At 40.8% G+C, this 17,393-nt stretch overlaps 1 protein-coding gene across 10 annotated transcripts in view; it reads right to left on the bottom strand.

The window, feature by feature from the left end:
- Nucleotides 1-17,393, bottom strand: part of SH3PXD2A (SH3 and PX domains 2A) — a 467,201-nt gene that overhangs the window by 196,179 nt on the left and 253,629 nt on the right. For 8 of the 10 annotated variants that reach the window (XM_073596110.1, XM_073596107.1, XM_073596109.1 and 5 more), the window contains one exon: nt 2,399-2,427. In XM_073596110.1, the coding sequence (XP_073452211.1) occupies nt 2,399-2,427 (29 nt within the window). Of the gene's footprint in view, nt 1-2,398; nt 2,655-5,783; nt 5,841-17,393 lie in introns of those variants that run through there. The other 2 variants (XM_073596113.1, XM_073596115.1) reach the window with 2 other exon arrangements.

The following is a 17,393-nucleotide window of genomic DNA, read 5'->3' as shown; positions in this document are numbered from 1 at the left end:
TTTGGAGTGGTGAGACCAAAATTGAGCTTTTTGGCCACAACCATAAACGCTACATTTGGAGAGGAGTCAACAAAGCCTATGATGAAAGGTACACCATTCCTACTGTGAAACACGGAGGTGGATCGCTGATGTTTTGGGGATGTGTGACCTACAAAGGCACAGGAAATTTGTTCAAAATTGATGGCAAGATGAATGCAGCATGTTATCAAAAAATATGCGAGGAACATTTGTATTCATCAGCCAGGAAGCTGCGCATGGGACATACTTGGACATTCCAACATGACAATGATCCAAAACACAAGGCCAAGTCGACCTGTCATTGGCTACAGCAGAATAAAGTGAAGGTTCTGGAGTGGCCATCTAAGTCTGCTGACCTCAATATCATTGAGCCACTCTAGAATTCTAGAACTCTACATTGTGCTGTACACATAAATGTTAACATTGCTCTTCTTTGTCTATTAACCACTTCCCTTCCCTTCGCCGTTTGTAAACAGCTGCAGATCAAAGTGGTTGAACCGGGATCATAACTGCAGCTACAGTCATGACCCAGTATTGATTTTTTTAGCAGCCAGTTCACTTTTTAATAAAAGTAATCCTAGCGGGTATACAGTAGCAGTATCACTTTTAAAGGCAATGGAATGGGGTCCCCCTCTCCCGCCGCTGCCTTTACCAGGTTCTCCCGCCTGATTGGGGAGCCTGGTAAGGATGTGACTGATGGCATCTGGTTCCTGGGACACAGTGAAAAGAGGGTGACCCCTGGAAGTCGCACATCTATGGTGTCCTACTATGATGAATGGAGTGGAAACCTCAGCCTGGACTCTGACCAGGCCACGCCCCAACGCATTTTACTCCACCACCTAGAGCTTAGTCATGGGGATCCCCCATGACTAAGCTCTGGGGGGCAGAGTGAAATGTGGTTCACACAGCTCTGGGCCGGCTGCAGTCCGCACTTAAAAAGGGTCCTGTGCCGACTTTGGTTCCGATTCAGGTGCGAATTCAGGCAAAAACCTGATTCGCACCTGAATCGGTGAACAGACACACCCCGGACCCCATACTCTGAGCCGTGGCCGCAGCATATGTGAATGGAGCCTAAAGGTTTTTAAAATGTAAAATGTCACCTATGGAAATTTTTAGGTAGCCTATGTTGGCGCTGTTCCACAGGTGTACAGTTTTAAAGTGCGACATGTTTGGTATCAATTTACTTAGCATAACATCATCACATCATTACATAAAAATATGTAACACCCACCATTTTATTCTCTAAGGCCTCTGCTTTAAAATATATAAAATGTTTGGGGGTTCTAAGTAGTTTTCTAGCAAAAATAAATGCTGATTTTTACATGTAGGAGAGGAATGTCAGCATTGGCCCGGACTGGAAGTGGTTAAGGTTGGCTTGGGCAATTGTAAAGTTTAGCATTTTGGCATATCCATCTAATCAAAAGTTGAACAATTGGTGTCGCCCTTCTGATAAACCTAAAACTAATGGAGGGTAGAAAACTAACACAAACTTTGTGATTGTGATCCTTTTATTTTGAGCATACACATCCACTATGCCCACTATGCCCATCGCCATCACTGTGAGATCTGTCACTGCCTACAAAATGTTCACATTGACACAAGATTCTAGAGTTCACTTGTGACAACAAGTAAAACATTTTGCATTGGGTGTATATCCTGAAAGGATATACATGAATACTGCATAAGCCTGTACAAGCATACAGCAACATGTACAACTGTTTTCATCAATTTTCATCCTTGAATACCTCCATATACAATTATGTCCATTAGTCAGCAGAAATGATGAACAGGATGTAGCATACACCTTACCCCACCCCTCCAAGAAACCCCTAAAGACTCAATATACTAAGTAGATAAGTGATCAATAACCCTCTTGCAAATGAGAAGGATTCTGTAAATCTCCTGGACTGGTTGCTCGGGAAAGCAATATTACTTATTGTACTCTTGTTGCATCTCAGAAATTCCCAGAGTTTAAGCAAAGCTGTACATAGCAGTTACACTATATTACATTGATTTTGATTTGAATGGCTATTCATTTGTTAAGACTTTTTTGGATGGGCTTGAAATAAATAGAAATAATAATGATAAAAAAAATTAAAGCAAAGCATTACAGGAACTAAGACGTCACTATATCGCCTTTAAAATCAGAGGCAGCACTGTTAAAATCCAGCTGGATTCTGTAAACATGAGTTTATTAATAATGAACATAGATATTGGCAACATAGAAAAAGAGCAGTAAATGAAAAGGATGAGATGGTTGAAAATATAGGCATGCATGCGAAAGCTACACCGCCATATACTACTGTATGTTTGACTGTTCGGTTTTGCAGCAATAGGTTTAATGCAACAGGAACATAAGGAGAAAATGTATTTTGCTTACCTGATTTACGCTTTGACGAGCCATAGTCTCTGAAAAAGAAACAGCAGCAGATAGACATAATTAGTGAGGCAGTATTGGGGGGCTGAAAAACAGTTGTGCCCCACCCATGCAGTAAAAAACTCCTTATGTTCTCCTATCTTCAGCTTCACTGAAGGCTCAGGCAGTGACAGAGGATGGACTGACAGGACCAGAGCAGCATCTTGGTACTACAAACAGCTGCTGCTGCTGCTGCAACCAACACTGGCAGGCAGAGGACCATGTGATAGGATGACGAAGCAACCATCCCTAATTATACAGGGGGAGCTTTCCCTGCTTTTACAAGAGGCTTCAAAGAAAGAACCTGTTCAGCATCTGTCAGTATGGATTCCCTGTCTGGGAGGCACCAGTATAGCTAGTAGAGGATTTTTGCAATGCAGCCTAGTACTTAACATTGTTCCATAAGATTGTAGAATGTAAACGCTCTCGGATTTAATATAAAGGTTCAGAAAGGATGCACTATGACTGTTCTGCTCCACAACAAAGAACAATGGGAGGGAAAACAGTCTTTTTTGAGGGTCTTTAATTGCAAAACAGATACTGGCACGCCAGCTATTAAGGATTTTAGCCCTGGAAGTCTAAAAGAACTGCTGGGAACAATAGTTCATCTGTATTTGGAAAACATAGAAAAGCATTCAAATAGCACTGAAACAAATGCACAACATATGGACAATATTTTTAAGTTGATTTGAAATGGATAGGGTATAGTTTTGTAGTAGATGCCACTTAGTTCAAATACCTACTGTCTTCCTGTATTTGTTGGTATGGCATGGCATGATTTCTTGTTTTTGATTTGCCACATCAATTACAGGGTTATATATTTTTTTGTTCTTTATTTCAAATTAGAAATCTATACTCACACTAGGTACAGTTACCTTGTACCATGCCTGAGTACAACTGTCCCAGTTCCCATACTGGTCTGTGCTCACATAGTATTGGGCTCAAGCACACTTAGGTCATCACCTGTCAGCCAGTCCACAGCGATCCTTGCTTATGTGCTCTCTACAAGAGATCTGTGCTCGGACATGATTAGTGGTCACACCTAGGCATACCGTGCCCAGACAAACTCATACAAGCGGTCCCGGGTACAGTAAGCTGAAATCTGTCAGAAACAATATGGAGTGATCACTGCACAGAAGAACCGGTCTTTGGGGGGTAAACCTAGAGTAAGTACACACTTATGCCGCGTACACACGATCGCACATTGATCGGACATTCCGACAACAAAATCCATGGATATTTTCCAACGGATATTGGCTCAAACTTGTCTTGCATACACACGGTCACACAAAGTTTGTGTGAAATTCCGAACGCCAAGAACGCGGTGACATACAACACGTATGACGAGCCGAGAAAAATGAAGTTCAATAGCCAGTGCGGCTCTTCTGCTTGATTCCGAGCATGCGTGGAACTTTGTGCGTCAGAATTGTGTACACACGATCAGAATTTTCGACAGCGGATTTTGTTGCTGGAAAATTTGAGATCCAGATCTCAAATTTTGTGTGACAGAAATTCCGATGGAAAATGTCAGATAGAGCCTACACATGGCCGGAATTTCCGACAAAAAGCTCCCATCGAACATTTTCCGTCGGAAAATCCGACCGTGTGTACGGGGCATTAGGATAAATGCACGCTGGGGCTCTTGTAAAGAATGTTTCTCCTGACAGGGGATAAGCAGCTAAGCCGCGTTTTCGCAAACGCGCTTAGGCACGTCAAATGCTTGGATGTTTATTAATTCGACTGGCCAAATTATTAATGTATTCTGGCCATTGAAATGGAAAAAAAAATGCTCCTAGGTGTGTTTATACAAACTCCTCTTTTGAACTCACATGGGTTTTTTTTTCTCTGTCTCTAAATGCCCCTGCCTCTAAACGCCTATGTGTGTATGGACACATAGACTAACGTGGAGTGGGGTTAAGAAGCAGAGAAAAAACAAAAGTCAAATGTCTGTAAAACAGGCATTTTTGTGCTGCAGTGTGCATGAAGCCTAAGATTCCCTCTTCTGCAGTACTAAAATAGTGACATTTCTTGGGGTTAGGAAATATGTCAGAGAGCTTGTACCATTAATTCTCATACAATTAAGAAGGTGATTACACCCAAAGGACCCAAAACTTCTCGATGGACTCAACTTTTACACAGGAAAGGCATAATAAATGCAGAAACAAGTATCCTTCAAAACATAATGCTAAGCTTATAAATGTCTCTGGAATTTGCATTTAAATATTGACAAAAAGGTATCAGCAGTACTACGTGGCACTCACTAACTCTCTGCTGTATTAGCAAAGTTCGGACAAAGCAAATTTTTTTAACCCTTTAAAATTGCCTGTAGCAGCTCCCCGATGTCCCCTACACTCAAGGAAACCACAGTTATGGCAAAATTGCCTATTTTACATGATAATCTCTGTGCAAGGCCAGCCTTATGGTCTTTTGCCACCAGACATTTTGGGCTTGAGTGTGGGTTTAATAAGTTTTCACCAGTGTCCTTGCAGAGGATGGTTATTCTTCTTTTGTATATGGAAGGCATTATCACAACTGGGTCATGGATATCTTTAATTTCATTAAACTCTTGGAATTTTTCTTTTATTTTAGGCAAATTAGAAAAAATATTCTCCTTAGGAACACTGACCAATAAAGTACAAACCACATCACTTTCACAAGCCCAACTGAATACCTCTCTGCAGGATCATTAACACCACAAAGATGAACTTTTATAATACCATGATACTTTCCACAACCTCAAGGAATGATATCATCACCCAGCCCCTGCAAGTAGGAAAATATTATCTAAAAAAACATCACTCATATCAAACTCACCTACATTTGCTAATCTATTCTTAAAATCTCCTAAACATACAAAACAAACCATCATATGGGATCTTAGTGCCAGCTTTGTTCACCTTTTGGATCACTGAAATATAAAACAGACCCCTGGGAGTTTCAGCAACATGACAGAGGCGTCTTCTATCTCTCCTGACTGAGAAGGAATGTTTTTATATTCCAAGAAAGAGCAAGAGGCCAAGAAACACTCAGCTAGTTATAGGGCGAGTTACAAAATGTAATGTACAGTATGTGATGCAGAATGTTGCGAAACTTTTTTTTTTTCACTGCACTAACAAAAGAAACTTTAGACTACAGATGTGTTATAACACACACACACACTGGTTCACAGCAGGTCTCTGTGCCTCATACAGATGTTATACTAAACTCAAAGCAGCCAGAAGCTTAGAACATAACCTCAGAATTATATTAAAAGTGATGCTGAGCTTGCAATTCCCCCTCCACCCTGGTCACTGTGCAACATGCAAAGCTTCAGTCACTTCATTCCTAGAAAGACACTGATCAAACTCACCCATCGAGATTCACATCTGTTTTAACTTTTGTTGTGTTTACAGTGTTGGACTCGAAGGACAATCTGATGTCATTAGAGGAAAGCACATATATTACAAAACACTACTTGTTATCCATGTTGCAATAAGAAAAAAAAAAACCTTGTATTCATGGAAAATGTTCTGTCATCGTTTATTTACCAAAACAATACCATTTCTTCTGCTTTTACAGTCCTAACATAAACTGTGTTGTTCCATATTTGGAGTTGTTTGGTTACTGTATTTTACTCTTGAAGGTGAATTATTGAAAGCATGGATCCTAAAAACCCAGATCTCACAAAGAGGAGGGAGACACTAATGTGGCATAAACTGCCATACAGTAAAGTGTGAAGCACTCAATAAAGCGGAATTGAACTGTATCATAGCACCACAAAACTGAAAATGCCATTGGATTCGTTTTTAATATTCAAGGCAATCCAATTCATCCTTCTATGTCTCTATGCTTCATTTTGTTGAGAGATCACTTCGAAAAATACTCCCCTAGCATTGCTATCTGTGGCTATTTTGAGTAAGGGCAGATGATTCATGTAGCATTTACTTCCTGGAATCCATCTGCCCTTAGTTTAGGCATGCACAGGCAAGAGGGTGTGCTTAGCTGAGAAAACCCCTCCTCCACATGAAAGGAAAAAATGCCCATGAAGACTCCTGGGGTGTATGACATAATTTTGGCCTATGCCAGAAATCAGGAAGCAACTGAAGAAATGTAAAAAAAAAATTGTTAAAAAATATAATTTACCTTCCTATCTATTTACTAATGCTACAAGGATTACAAATAGGTAAAGTGATTGTAAAGGCAAATTAAAAAAAACAAAAAAAAACATGTCTACACTTACCTGCTTTGTGCAATAGAATTGAACAGAGCGGCCAGGAATCTCCTCTTTTTGGTTCCCCTGCCGGCACTCCTGGCCCCTCCCCTCTGTCCAGTGCCCCCACAGGAAGCCCCTTTCCATGGGGGGCACTCGTGCATGCTCCCACCCAAAGCCAGCGAGACCCAGAAGTGAGGGGAGAGAAGAGCTGCAGTCATGTACTGTGCTGGATTGAATGAGGGCTCAGGTAAGTAAAAGGGGGGGTGAGGGGGGATGCTGACAACTAAACGTTTTTGCAAGAATGCATTAAGGTAAAAAATGCTTAGGCTATACAACCACTTTAATGTTAATTGAGAGAGTTTCGTATGCTTTATGGAACAAAATCTTTGATCATAACTATAAAAGAGTGGTTAGTTCTCTACTATAGTCTGATATATCTCACAATGAATAAAAGCTATGGGGGAGGCGGAGGTAGAAAGGACTGTTTCATGCTTTGGTGGAATTTCTCAATGCACAGTACAGTAAAAGGTCTTCTCTCCGCCAACATCAGTATTCCCTCTAACTATTTATGATGAACTGCTAAAATGTATATATAAACACATGTAAGAGGTACTCACAACTCTTTCAGATAAGCAACAGGCGGTAAAACATACAGTAGATAACCAGGCAAAAAAAAGCGATGGTGGAAGAGTGACCAAATAGTCCACTGGTGCCATCATACAGTCAGAAAGCTCAATACAATAATATCTGGTTTATTGGAATACATACACTTTTGTTGTAAACTTTGTTTGGCAAGTAATCTGCAATGTTAGGACTCCACTAACGAATTATAAGCATTAGGACTCTTGCAAGCTGCTTTGGCTTTTCTGCTGGTGCCCTGTATGAACACCTGCAATGATGCAAAGTTTAAAGGAGAAGTCCAGCCTGAGCTTGTTTGACTGGGCTTCTCCTCTGGGTCACAGGAGTGCAATTCATTTTGCACTCCTGTAACCTGTTTTCAGCAGAGAGCAGGATGAAGTCCGCTCTCTGCTGACGTCACTAGAATCAGTCCAGGCACCACGTCATCTCAACAATAGAGTCTGGATCCGCCAGGTGCCTGGACTGATGCCGGTCTCAGTCTATCAGCGAGCCGCTGAGAGCCTGAGACAGCTGCTCCCCGTCCCTCCACAGCTCAGCGCTCCAGTGAGCATGGAGGAGCAGAGAGGAGAGCTGCTGATTGACAGTCAGAGCTATGAGAACCAAGACATCAGCGATGTTCGATCGCTCAGTTCTCAGTGTAGAGGTGGCAGGGGACAGATGCAGCATCAGACCAATGCTGCATCCACTTAGGTAACTATAATGGGGGAAAAATAAAACCCCATTCTTCTCTTTTAATGAAGCCAAAGACAATACAAAATAATATTTCCCAAACTATCGCACACAATTTATGATTTTCACCATGTTCCTTTTAGACCTTTGCTGTTGCCACTGGAATAAACCTATTCTCACACAATAACAATGGCCATTTACTAGTGTAGGTGTGCACAATTTGAGAGCCACAATTCAACATAGGCACATGCTTGAAGGGCTGTAGCACATGCAAATTGTCAAAATGGTTACAATTGAAGTTTATTCAGCTGATTTTTTCCCCTGGTTCTCCCATCCCCACTCCCATCAATAGGCTAATTCCATTTTTAAATAAAACCTTTCTATTATCATTATTTTGTTCTACATCCAATGACATCATCATCACCGGGTTGCTGTGCTTCTCTATGCAAAGCAGGCAGGTCATGGTTGGCGGGATGGCCCAGCAGGGTGCTGTGTATAGCTTTCTGAAAACATTACAGCTCCCTGCCTTAGTACCTTTTCTATCAAGAGCCCTCAGCCCTGATGCAAACGGTGGGTTGGCTCTTTAGAGGTGTCATATAAATGTCAAAACTACTTAATGTGTGGATGTCAGTCTGGAGGTGTGGGAATCCTATGGAGAGACTGCTTTTGCAAGCAGACTGTCCTACATAATGCCCACATGTAATACTGACCCTCCATGATTAATATAACTGAAATACAATGACTGAAAGTGGAGGACCTGGGACTGTAAGGCTGAGGAGAAAAGAGCAAGATGATGCATGATGCTAGACATCCTCCAGCCAGGAAATGAGGTGTGTATAGGAAATATATTGTATAGTAGAGGAGCCTGTACAACTGTGAAAGACTGAAGGTAAGGCTGGAATTCATCTTTTAAAGTGGTTCTACAGGCTGAAGGTTTATTACATTTGTGCATTCTATGCTTTGATAATGAAGCAACTACAGGGTCCAGTTGTTGAAACGGAACTGCATATACAGTGCCTTGTATTCATACCCCTTGAAATTTCCACATTTTTCATGTTATAACCAAGAACGTAAATGTATTTTACGGGGATTTTACGTGATAGACCAACACAAAGTGGCACATAATTGTGAAGTGGAAGGAAAATGATAAATGGTTTTCCAAATTTTTTACAAATAAATATCTAAAAAAGTGTGATGTGCATTTGTATTCAGTCCCCTTTGCTCTGATACCCCTAACTAAAATCTAGTGGAACCAATTGCCTTCAGGAGTCACCTAATTAGTAAATAGAGTCCACCTGTGTGTAATTTAATCTCAGTATAAATATAGCGGTTCTGTAAAGCCCTCAGAGGTTTGTTAGAGAACCTTAGTGAACAAACAGCATCGTGAAAGCCAAGGAACACACCAGACAGGTCAGGGATAAAGTTGTGAAGTAGTTTAGAACAGGTTAGGTTATAAAAAAAAATCCCAAGCTTTGAACATTTCACATGGCAACTGTTCAATCCATCATTCGAAAATGTAAAGAGTATGGCACAACTGCAAACCCTTTTAAGACATGGCCGTCCACCTAAACTGACAGGCCAGGCAAAGAGAGCATTAATCAGAGAAGCAGCCAAGAGGCCCATGGTAACTCTGGAGGAGCTGCAGAGATCCACAGCTCAGGTGGGAGAATCTGTCCACAGGACAACTATTAGTTATGCACTCCACAAATCTGGCCTTTATGGAAGAGTGGCAAGAAGAAAGCCATTTTTGAAAGAAAGCCATAAAAAGTCCCTTTAGCAGTTTGCAGGAAGCCATGTGGGGGACACAGCAAACATGCTCTGGACAGATGGGACCAAAATTGAACTCTTTGGCCTAAAAGCAAAGCGCTATGTATGGCGGAAAACTGACACTGCACATCACCCAGAGCACACCATCCCCACAGTGAAACATGGTGGTGGCAGCATCATGTTGTGGAGATGCTTTTCTTCAGCAGGGACAGGAAAGCTGGTCAGAGCTGATGGGAAGATTGATGGAGCCAAATACAGGGCAATCTTAGAAGAAAACCTGTTCTAAAAAGACTGTAAACATACAGCAAGTGCTACAATGGAATGGTTTAGATCAAAGCATATTCATGTGTTAGAATGGCCTATTTTGCAAAGAAGAATGGGCAAAAATTTCACTCTCTAGATGTGCAAAGCTGGTAGAGACATCCCCAAAAAGATTTGCAGCTGTAATTGCAGTGAAAGGTGGTGCTACAAAGTATTGACTCAGGGGGGCTGAATACAAATTCACGCCACACTTTTCACATATTTATTTGTAAAATAATTGGCAGGTACACTTCACTCAAATGACAAAGTATTGATGTGATTTATCCCATTGCATTTATTTATGATATATACATAGGTTGGACTTGTGTCTTTTTTCAACTTCACCTACTATATAACTATATGTAACTTTATCAGTCTAATTTAATGTAATCTGCCCAACAGCACTTGGTCTAGAAAACTGGATGGGGACATGGAGATAACCAGGCTGTAATGGTTAAATGCAGTAGAGAAAAGACAGGCTTCAAGGCATGCTTTTCTGTCTGCTAGAGTTTTATAAATCTCAAAACTGGATGGACAGACATACAAATCCTTAGGCAGATAAAAAAGCATACATGTTTCGACTGTGAATTTAGCTGTTTGTCTCAAACTCAGCATTAAAGCAAAGGTACAGTACTTCCAAGTCCAAACTGCTAGCGATTCTTCATATCCATTCTTACAGTGCATGGCTAATGTACAGGGAAAATTGATGGAGATTCTGAGATTATTTCCAATTGTTCAGATCTTTCTGTGCATAACACTGTTCATAAGTAGGTGACAGAGCTACACACATTAGGCCTTCACCAACAGCCATATATCTGGATGATGAAATGTGATTGGTTCCAATAGGCTCCTAAGGATTTGCATCCCTCTGTGCACAGTAGCCATTATAAGGAGACATAAAGCCACACATCCATTTTTCTTTATCTATCGATGCCTGTTAAAAGAGCTTTGGACAGGAATAGAAATGCATGGCAATGTATTAAGTACATCGAGTGCACCTCTAAAATGTGCTTCAGCCCAAGCCCAGACGTGTCAATTCAGCCTGAATCTGAAATATAAAATGTCAACGATTTCAAAGGCCATTGAGCTTTACAATCATTGGCTTCCTGCAAATGGTTTACAGTAAGAAATACATAAAGAATACATGGGCTTTGCACCTGGAGATAAATATGAAGAATCAGAGGTCCATAGTTTTCAACTAAGGGAGGTAACCCCCTGATGAGATGAAGAAGCAGATGCCATATTCAAGAGCTCTGTGAGGGATGGGAATGTTTACTATAGATATGTTCGACATCTTTTCCTGATAGACTGTGTTTTGGGATATCCCTCTGTGCTACTTTTGCTTTCAAGAAGGAAATCTGAATAGCAAACCAACTACATGGATAACGTGTAACAGTTTTAATGCATAACAGTTCTGAAGAGATGCCACTCACTTTTTATTTAAAATCTGAATAATAGCAGTGCACTATGTTGCTGTACATGAGTGATATAACATTGAAAGAATAACAATGGGTTGCACAAATTTTGGCGTGTGGGCATCTTTTCTCTAGTTAAAAAACACACACACATATGAAAAACAGTTAGTTCTAAGCAGTGGCAGTTTCTAGCTGCTACATTTGTGAATCTAAATGTTCCACTGGCTGGGAGTTAAAGCGGGGTTCCACCCAAATTTTAAACATTATCTCTATGCATTCTCTTCCTTGCCTAGATGCTGACATGCTGTGTAAAAAAATTTAAATCGCCGTAATTACCTTTTTTTTCTAATCTTCTTAGCACTTCCTGGTTTTCCTCCCATGGGAGTAGGCATGTTTCTAGCCTCTCCCAGACCTCCCACAGTCCCCTGGGAGCTAGTCTCAGGCTTCCCAGCATGCATTGTGCAACAGCGTCATCACAACATCTCGGTGAATGCTGGGAGCACAGCATTCACCGCATCCAGGAAATACATGCTTGTGGGCTTCAAATGCCCACAATGAAGATGGAAACCGCCTTCAGTGAATTTTATAAGTTATTCTTTAAAACGAAATCGGACACAGGCGGACTTATTACACAGAACATGTGAGTAGATAATCATGAGAAGAAAAGTTTGTGAATGAACTCCAAAAAAAAAAAATGATAGATAGGTGGACCCCCGCTTTAACTGTACACATTAGCAATACTGTGTAGCAAGCTATCTTTTGTTTCTTTAAAAGGCTCAAAATGTTATAGAGCACAACAAATCCTTCTAAGCATAGCATTCAAAAATGAAAAACAGATAATAGTCAATGACTATTTAAAGTGCAGACAGCCTGCAGTTCACTTTAAGATCTTGCATATTTCTCAACTGCAGCCCTGAGCCGCGCCCTTGAGGTCGCCAATTCCTTTACTTTTTCTCTTTTTCCTTTGCCAGGTGGTGTGCCTGTTTTCCAGGAGGACCAGTAATGTCTGGTTCATTAAAGTGAATTTGTGGAAAAACGATGCACACCAAAAAAAATTACATATTTTGAACAAGCAGTGAAAGCACCTCAGCGCAAGCTTTCATTCACCTTTGTATCTATAGGCATTGTGGGGAAATTATTTTTCAAAGTTCATAATAGGACTGACATCTCAGTATTTTTTTCTATTAGAGTAGATCTTGGTAGACTGCCGGCCCTTTATGTAATATTATATGTATATATATTATGTATGCAGGGGTCCTTTCATACAGGTGGTCCAATCAGATCCACCTGTCAGTTTTTCAGCTGGATCTGACTAAAAGATCAACATTAGTCTATAGGCCGGGGATGTAAAGGGGAGTGTGTTTACATGCAAGCAACTTAGTATAGTAAACACAGGGGATCGCTTGGTTAGTACCTCCACTATTCAGATAATGTCTTGTGTTTTTCCAACAAATAAAAAGATGTTCTCTGATTAGATGAGGTGAAAAGCAGAGGCAGATGGCATCAAGGTCTCCGCCTCATCCAATCAAGAAAAGCCTTGTATAATTTAAAAAAATACAAGACATTCTCTGACTGGTGGAGGTGATGATTGAGCAACCCTCTGTGTTCATACAGTAAGTCGCTCGGGCTGCACCAGGAAGAGACCAGCGCTGACTGTATGTAGCACTGGTTACTATTATGAGTTTCTGTATTTCCATCAACCTTCCAGATGTTAGATATGAACAATTAGATGTAACCAAGCTTTAAAAGCACAGGTGAATTATTGGTTAAAATTCTAAAAAGAGAAATGGAAAACATACACTTCAAAAGAAGTGTAGGTTAACATATACCATATTAACCATTTTCAGGGATATACTTTGCTTGTTATGTGTTTCAGTTGCATCACTCAGCCCTGTTTGATTTCTGGCTCCAGACTTTGGACTTGAACCTTGTCTACCTAGCCTGGATTTAAGTTTTAATCTACTTTACCCTGCAGAACAGAGATTTCTGTGCTGTGTTTGATTATATTATGGATTTAAACTGTCAGTGGGTTCTCTGATGTTGCTTTGAACTTTACTTTAGATACGGTTTGGTACTGGATAGGTATCTTGCTTTATTTGGCTTGTGAAGTGTTATAAATATTTTGTCTTTAATTTTTATAACTGAGCTTCCCTACAGACAGGAAGCCGTGGTCCACTAGACAGCAACCCGGTGGTTGAGAGACACTGTCTTATAGAGCTCTGTGGGGGCCAAACCATCACTTCCAGGACTCCTTGTTCTTCTTTACACTGAAGTTAATTCCTAATGACATTGGCTGTATGTTTGAGGTTGTTGTCCTGCTGCAGAATATATTTGGGGCCAATCACACACCTCTCTGAATATATTACATGATGGATAAATATCTGCCTATATTTCTCAGCATTGAGGACACCACTAATCCTCACCAAATCTCCAAATGAATTTGCAGAAATGCAGCCACAAACTTGCAAGGAACCTCCACCATGCTTCACTGTTGCCTGCAGACACTCATTATTGTATCTCTCTCCAGACCTTCAGCGAAATAACTCCCTCCTGCTACAGCCAAATATTGTTAATTTTGACTCATCAGTCCAGAGCACCTGTTGCCATTTTTCTGCACCCAGTTGCTATGTTTTCATGCACAGTCGAGTTGCTTAGTATTGTTTCCACATCAGAGCTATGGCTTTTTGGCTGCAATTCTTCCATGAAGACCACTTCTGGTCAGACTTCTCCAGACAGTAGATGGGTGTAACTGGGTCCCACTGGTTTCTACCAGTTCTGTTGTGATGGTATTGCTGGACATCTTCCGATGTCAAAGGGAAGTAAGCATGATGTGTCTTTTATTTGATGCATTAAAAGGGTTGTAAAGGCAGAAGATTTTTCTTTGCATTAAGATAAAAAGCCTTCTGTGTGCAGCAGCCCCCCTAATACTTACCTGAGCCCCATCTCTATTCAGCGATGTTGCAGGAGTATCTCAGCTGCTCAGGACTCCCCTCCTGATTGGCTGAGACAGCAGTGTGGCACCATTGGCTCTTGCTGCTGTCAATTACCATAAATACAGCCATGACTATCATTGCCAACGCACAGACGCATAGCATGGGAAGAACTAGAACGTAACTAGTAAATACCCAGCCCGCTTACCATGTTTACAAGTGTCACTGTGCATCAATAGCTATGCGAGTGAGCAACTCTGCATTGCTATTTTTTTGCATGTCATTTTTCCCTTTTGCATCAAGTTGTCTGTAAGTTCTCACCAATTGATTCATTAATGCCTGTTAAGTTCACTTTAACAAAACCAGACAATTTTTGATAACTTGTCTATCGGCAAAAAAAAGTGGAGCTGCTGTCCATAAAATTTTAGGTTTTTATTTTATGTACTAGAAAACACTAATCACGCTTACTGTTACAGGTGTGTAGTCAAACAGTAAAGGCCAACAGAAATATGTTTAACCACTTTCCGCCTGCCATATAGTAAAATGACGTGCGCAAAGTAGTTAAGTTATCCTGACTGGACGTCATATGATGTCCAGCAGGATAAGCCACTAGCGCGCACCCAGCGCGGTGATCGATGGTGTGGTGTGTCAGTCTGACACATCGCATCTCCAATCCCAGTAAAGAGCCTCTGACCATGTGATCAGCTGTGTTCAATCACAGTGTAAACAGGAGTCGTTCATCAGCTTTTTTTCCACTCTCACTGACAGGTGCGAGTAGAGGAGAGCCAATTGGCTGCTCTCCTGACGGGGGGGTCTGCGCTGAAGATCAGTGCATTGATTATCAGTGGAGACCTATTGAGGATGCCTACTTCAGACCACCAGGGATGCCCACTTCAGAGCACCAGGTGAGCCCACCAGGGGTGCCAATCAGTGCCCATTAGGACGGCACTCTGTGCCAATCAGTGATGCCTGTCAGTGCCTCCTGATCAGTGGGGCCTATCAGTGCCATCTATCAGTGCCACCTATCAGCAATCATCAGTGCCGCCTATAGGTGCCCACCAGTGCCACCTATCATTGCCGCCTATGAGTGCCCATCAGTGCCACCTATCACTGCCCATCACTGCTGCATATCAGTGCCCATCAGTGCTGCATATAAGTGCCTCATCATCAGTGCCCATCAGTGCCACCTCGTCAGTGCCGGTCAGTGCAGCCTCATCAGTGAAAGAGAAAACTTACTTATTTACAAAGTTTTGTAACAGAAACAAAGAAAAACTTTTTTTCTTCTGTCTTTTTTTATTTGGAGCGCAAAAAATAAAAAACCCCATTGGTGATCAAATACTACCAAAAGAAAGCTCTATTTGTGGGAAAAATGATAAAAAATTTGTTTGGGTGCAGTGTAGCATGACCACGCAATTGTCATTCAAAATGTGACAGCGCTGAAAGCTTATAATTGGCCTGGGTAGGAAGGGGGGAAAGTGTCCTGTATTGAAGTGGTTAAAGATGTCAAAACATTACTGCAGTTACTGTTTGACATAATGAATTTTTATTTGACAGAAGATTGATCTATTAGGAATGTTTTGAATAATTAAACTCAAATTTTCCAAGTCTAATACTTCACCAACTCTAACAATTTTTTTTGTAAAACTGGTTGTTACAATGAAATAAGATTCTTTAGGCTGAGAAACTGGTAATTCTAACAAAATGAGATTCTTCAGACTGACATTACATCAAGAGGATATAATTCAATGCCAAATGATTTTTCCATGCTGTTTACCAAATTGATAACAAGATTTATTCTTTTTCTAGAGGCAGTCAAACACATGAATACTTTGCCAGAACTGTCATTAGCAATGAAACCAAATACTTGGCTAGAGAAAGAGTACAACACCAAGAGTTACCCATAGCCAAGTAGTATTTAGTAATGAATTCTAAATATAGTAAAATACAAGGAAACACCATTTCTACCAACAAGTCTAACTTTTTCCCCATATTAGAAACAATACTATTTTATTCACTCAAAATTTCTATCTCCACAGCCAAATGAAGTGCTGCAGATTATAGTAAAACTAGAAGGAGAATAGTATAAATTAAAAGTAAATCTGTGTCGTAACACTGAAAGACCTACCTACCCCCAACAATAAAATGTCAAAAGAAGCTGAACACATACAGTATAGTAATTGAAGCAACATTTATTTGCTTTTCCCATTAAGTTCTGACTCAAAGTTCTTGCTCCCTGAATACCCACAGTGCAAATCCTTCCTTATTTTAAAAAAACAGTAAACAGTTAAAGTGCACTGTTTGTGCAGTGACACAGAGAGCAATTCCACCTCTATTTCTTTCTCTGTATGATAAATACTAGCAGTTAAAGTCATTTGCTGGAGGCAATAGTAGATTTGGTGAAATGTACTTAGCACTGGTTCATACTGAATGCGGCTTTGAAATCGCACAACTTCACTTGCACAATTTCAACGCTGCATGTCAGTGCGACTTCAGGTGCGACTTGGTTGACATCTGCACGACTTCATGCACAGATGTCTTTGCAAGTCACACCTGAAATAGCCAAAAACAGGAACTACCTTTTCAAATCTGTGCAAAGTCAGCGTTGCACAGATTTGAATGGTTCCACTGACGACAATACGGTGCAACTTTGGACCTGTCAAATCGCATTACAAGTCGCACCGGTGTGAACAGGGGCTGAGAGCCAGTTTGAAGTCTCTAGTGAAAGTATGGGGACTGCTACTATAACAAAGTTCAGCATGATGCTAGTACATGGCCTGTTCATACGATTAATACACATGAAGAGTATGTCTTCTGTAAATCGATGGCTACTTCCAGAAAAGGATAGAATGTAGAACATATTATAGAGCTAAAACTCACAATGTAACAATGGCTGAGTTGTCCAGTAACAGGTACATATTATCATTTCTGAGCATCACACCACTATTGTTACATGAAGTATGAAGAGTGGGCGAGATCACAAATATTCTCGCTGATCAATACCACTTGGGGATAAAAGGATTGGATGGAGCCTTTTATACACAAAAAAT

Source organism: Aquarana catesbeiana, linkage group LG08, assembly GCF_042186555.1.
Source record: "Aquarana catesbeiana isolate 2022-GZ linkage group LG08, ASM4218655v1, whole genome shotgun sequence".
Lineage (NCBI taxonomy): Eukaryota > Metazoa > Chordata > Amphibia > Anura > Ranidae > Aquarana > Aquarana catesbeiana.
Note: the sequence above shows the minus strand (reverse complement) of the source record. Positions and strands in the feature narration are given on the sequence as shown.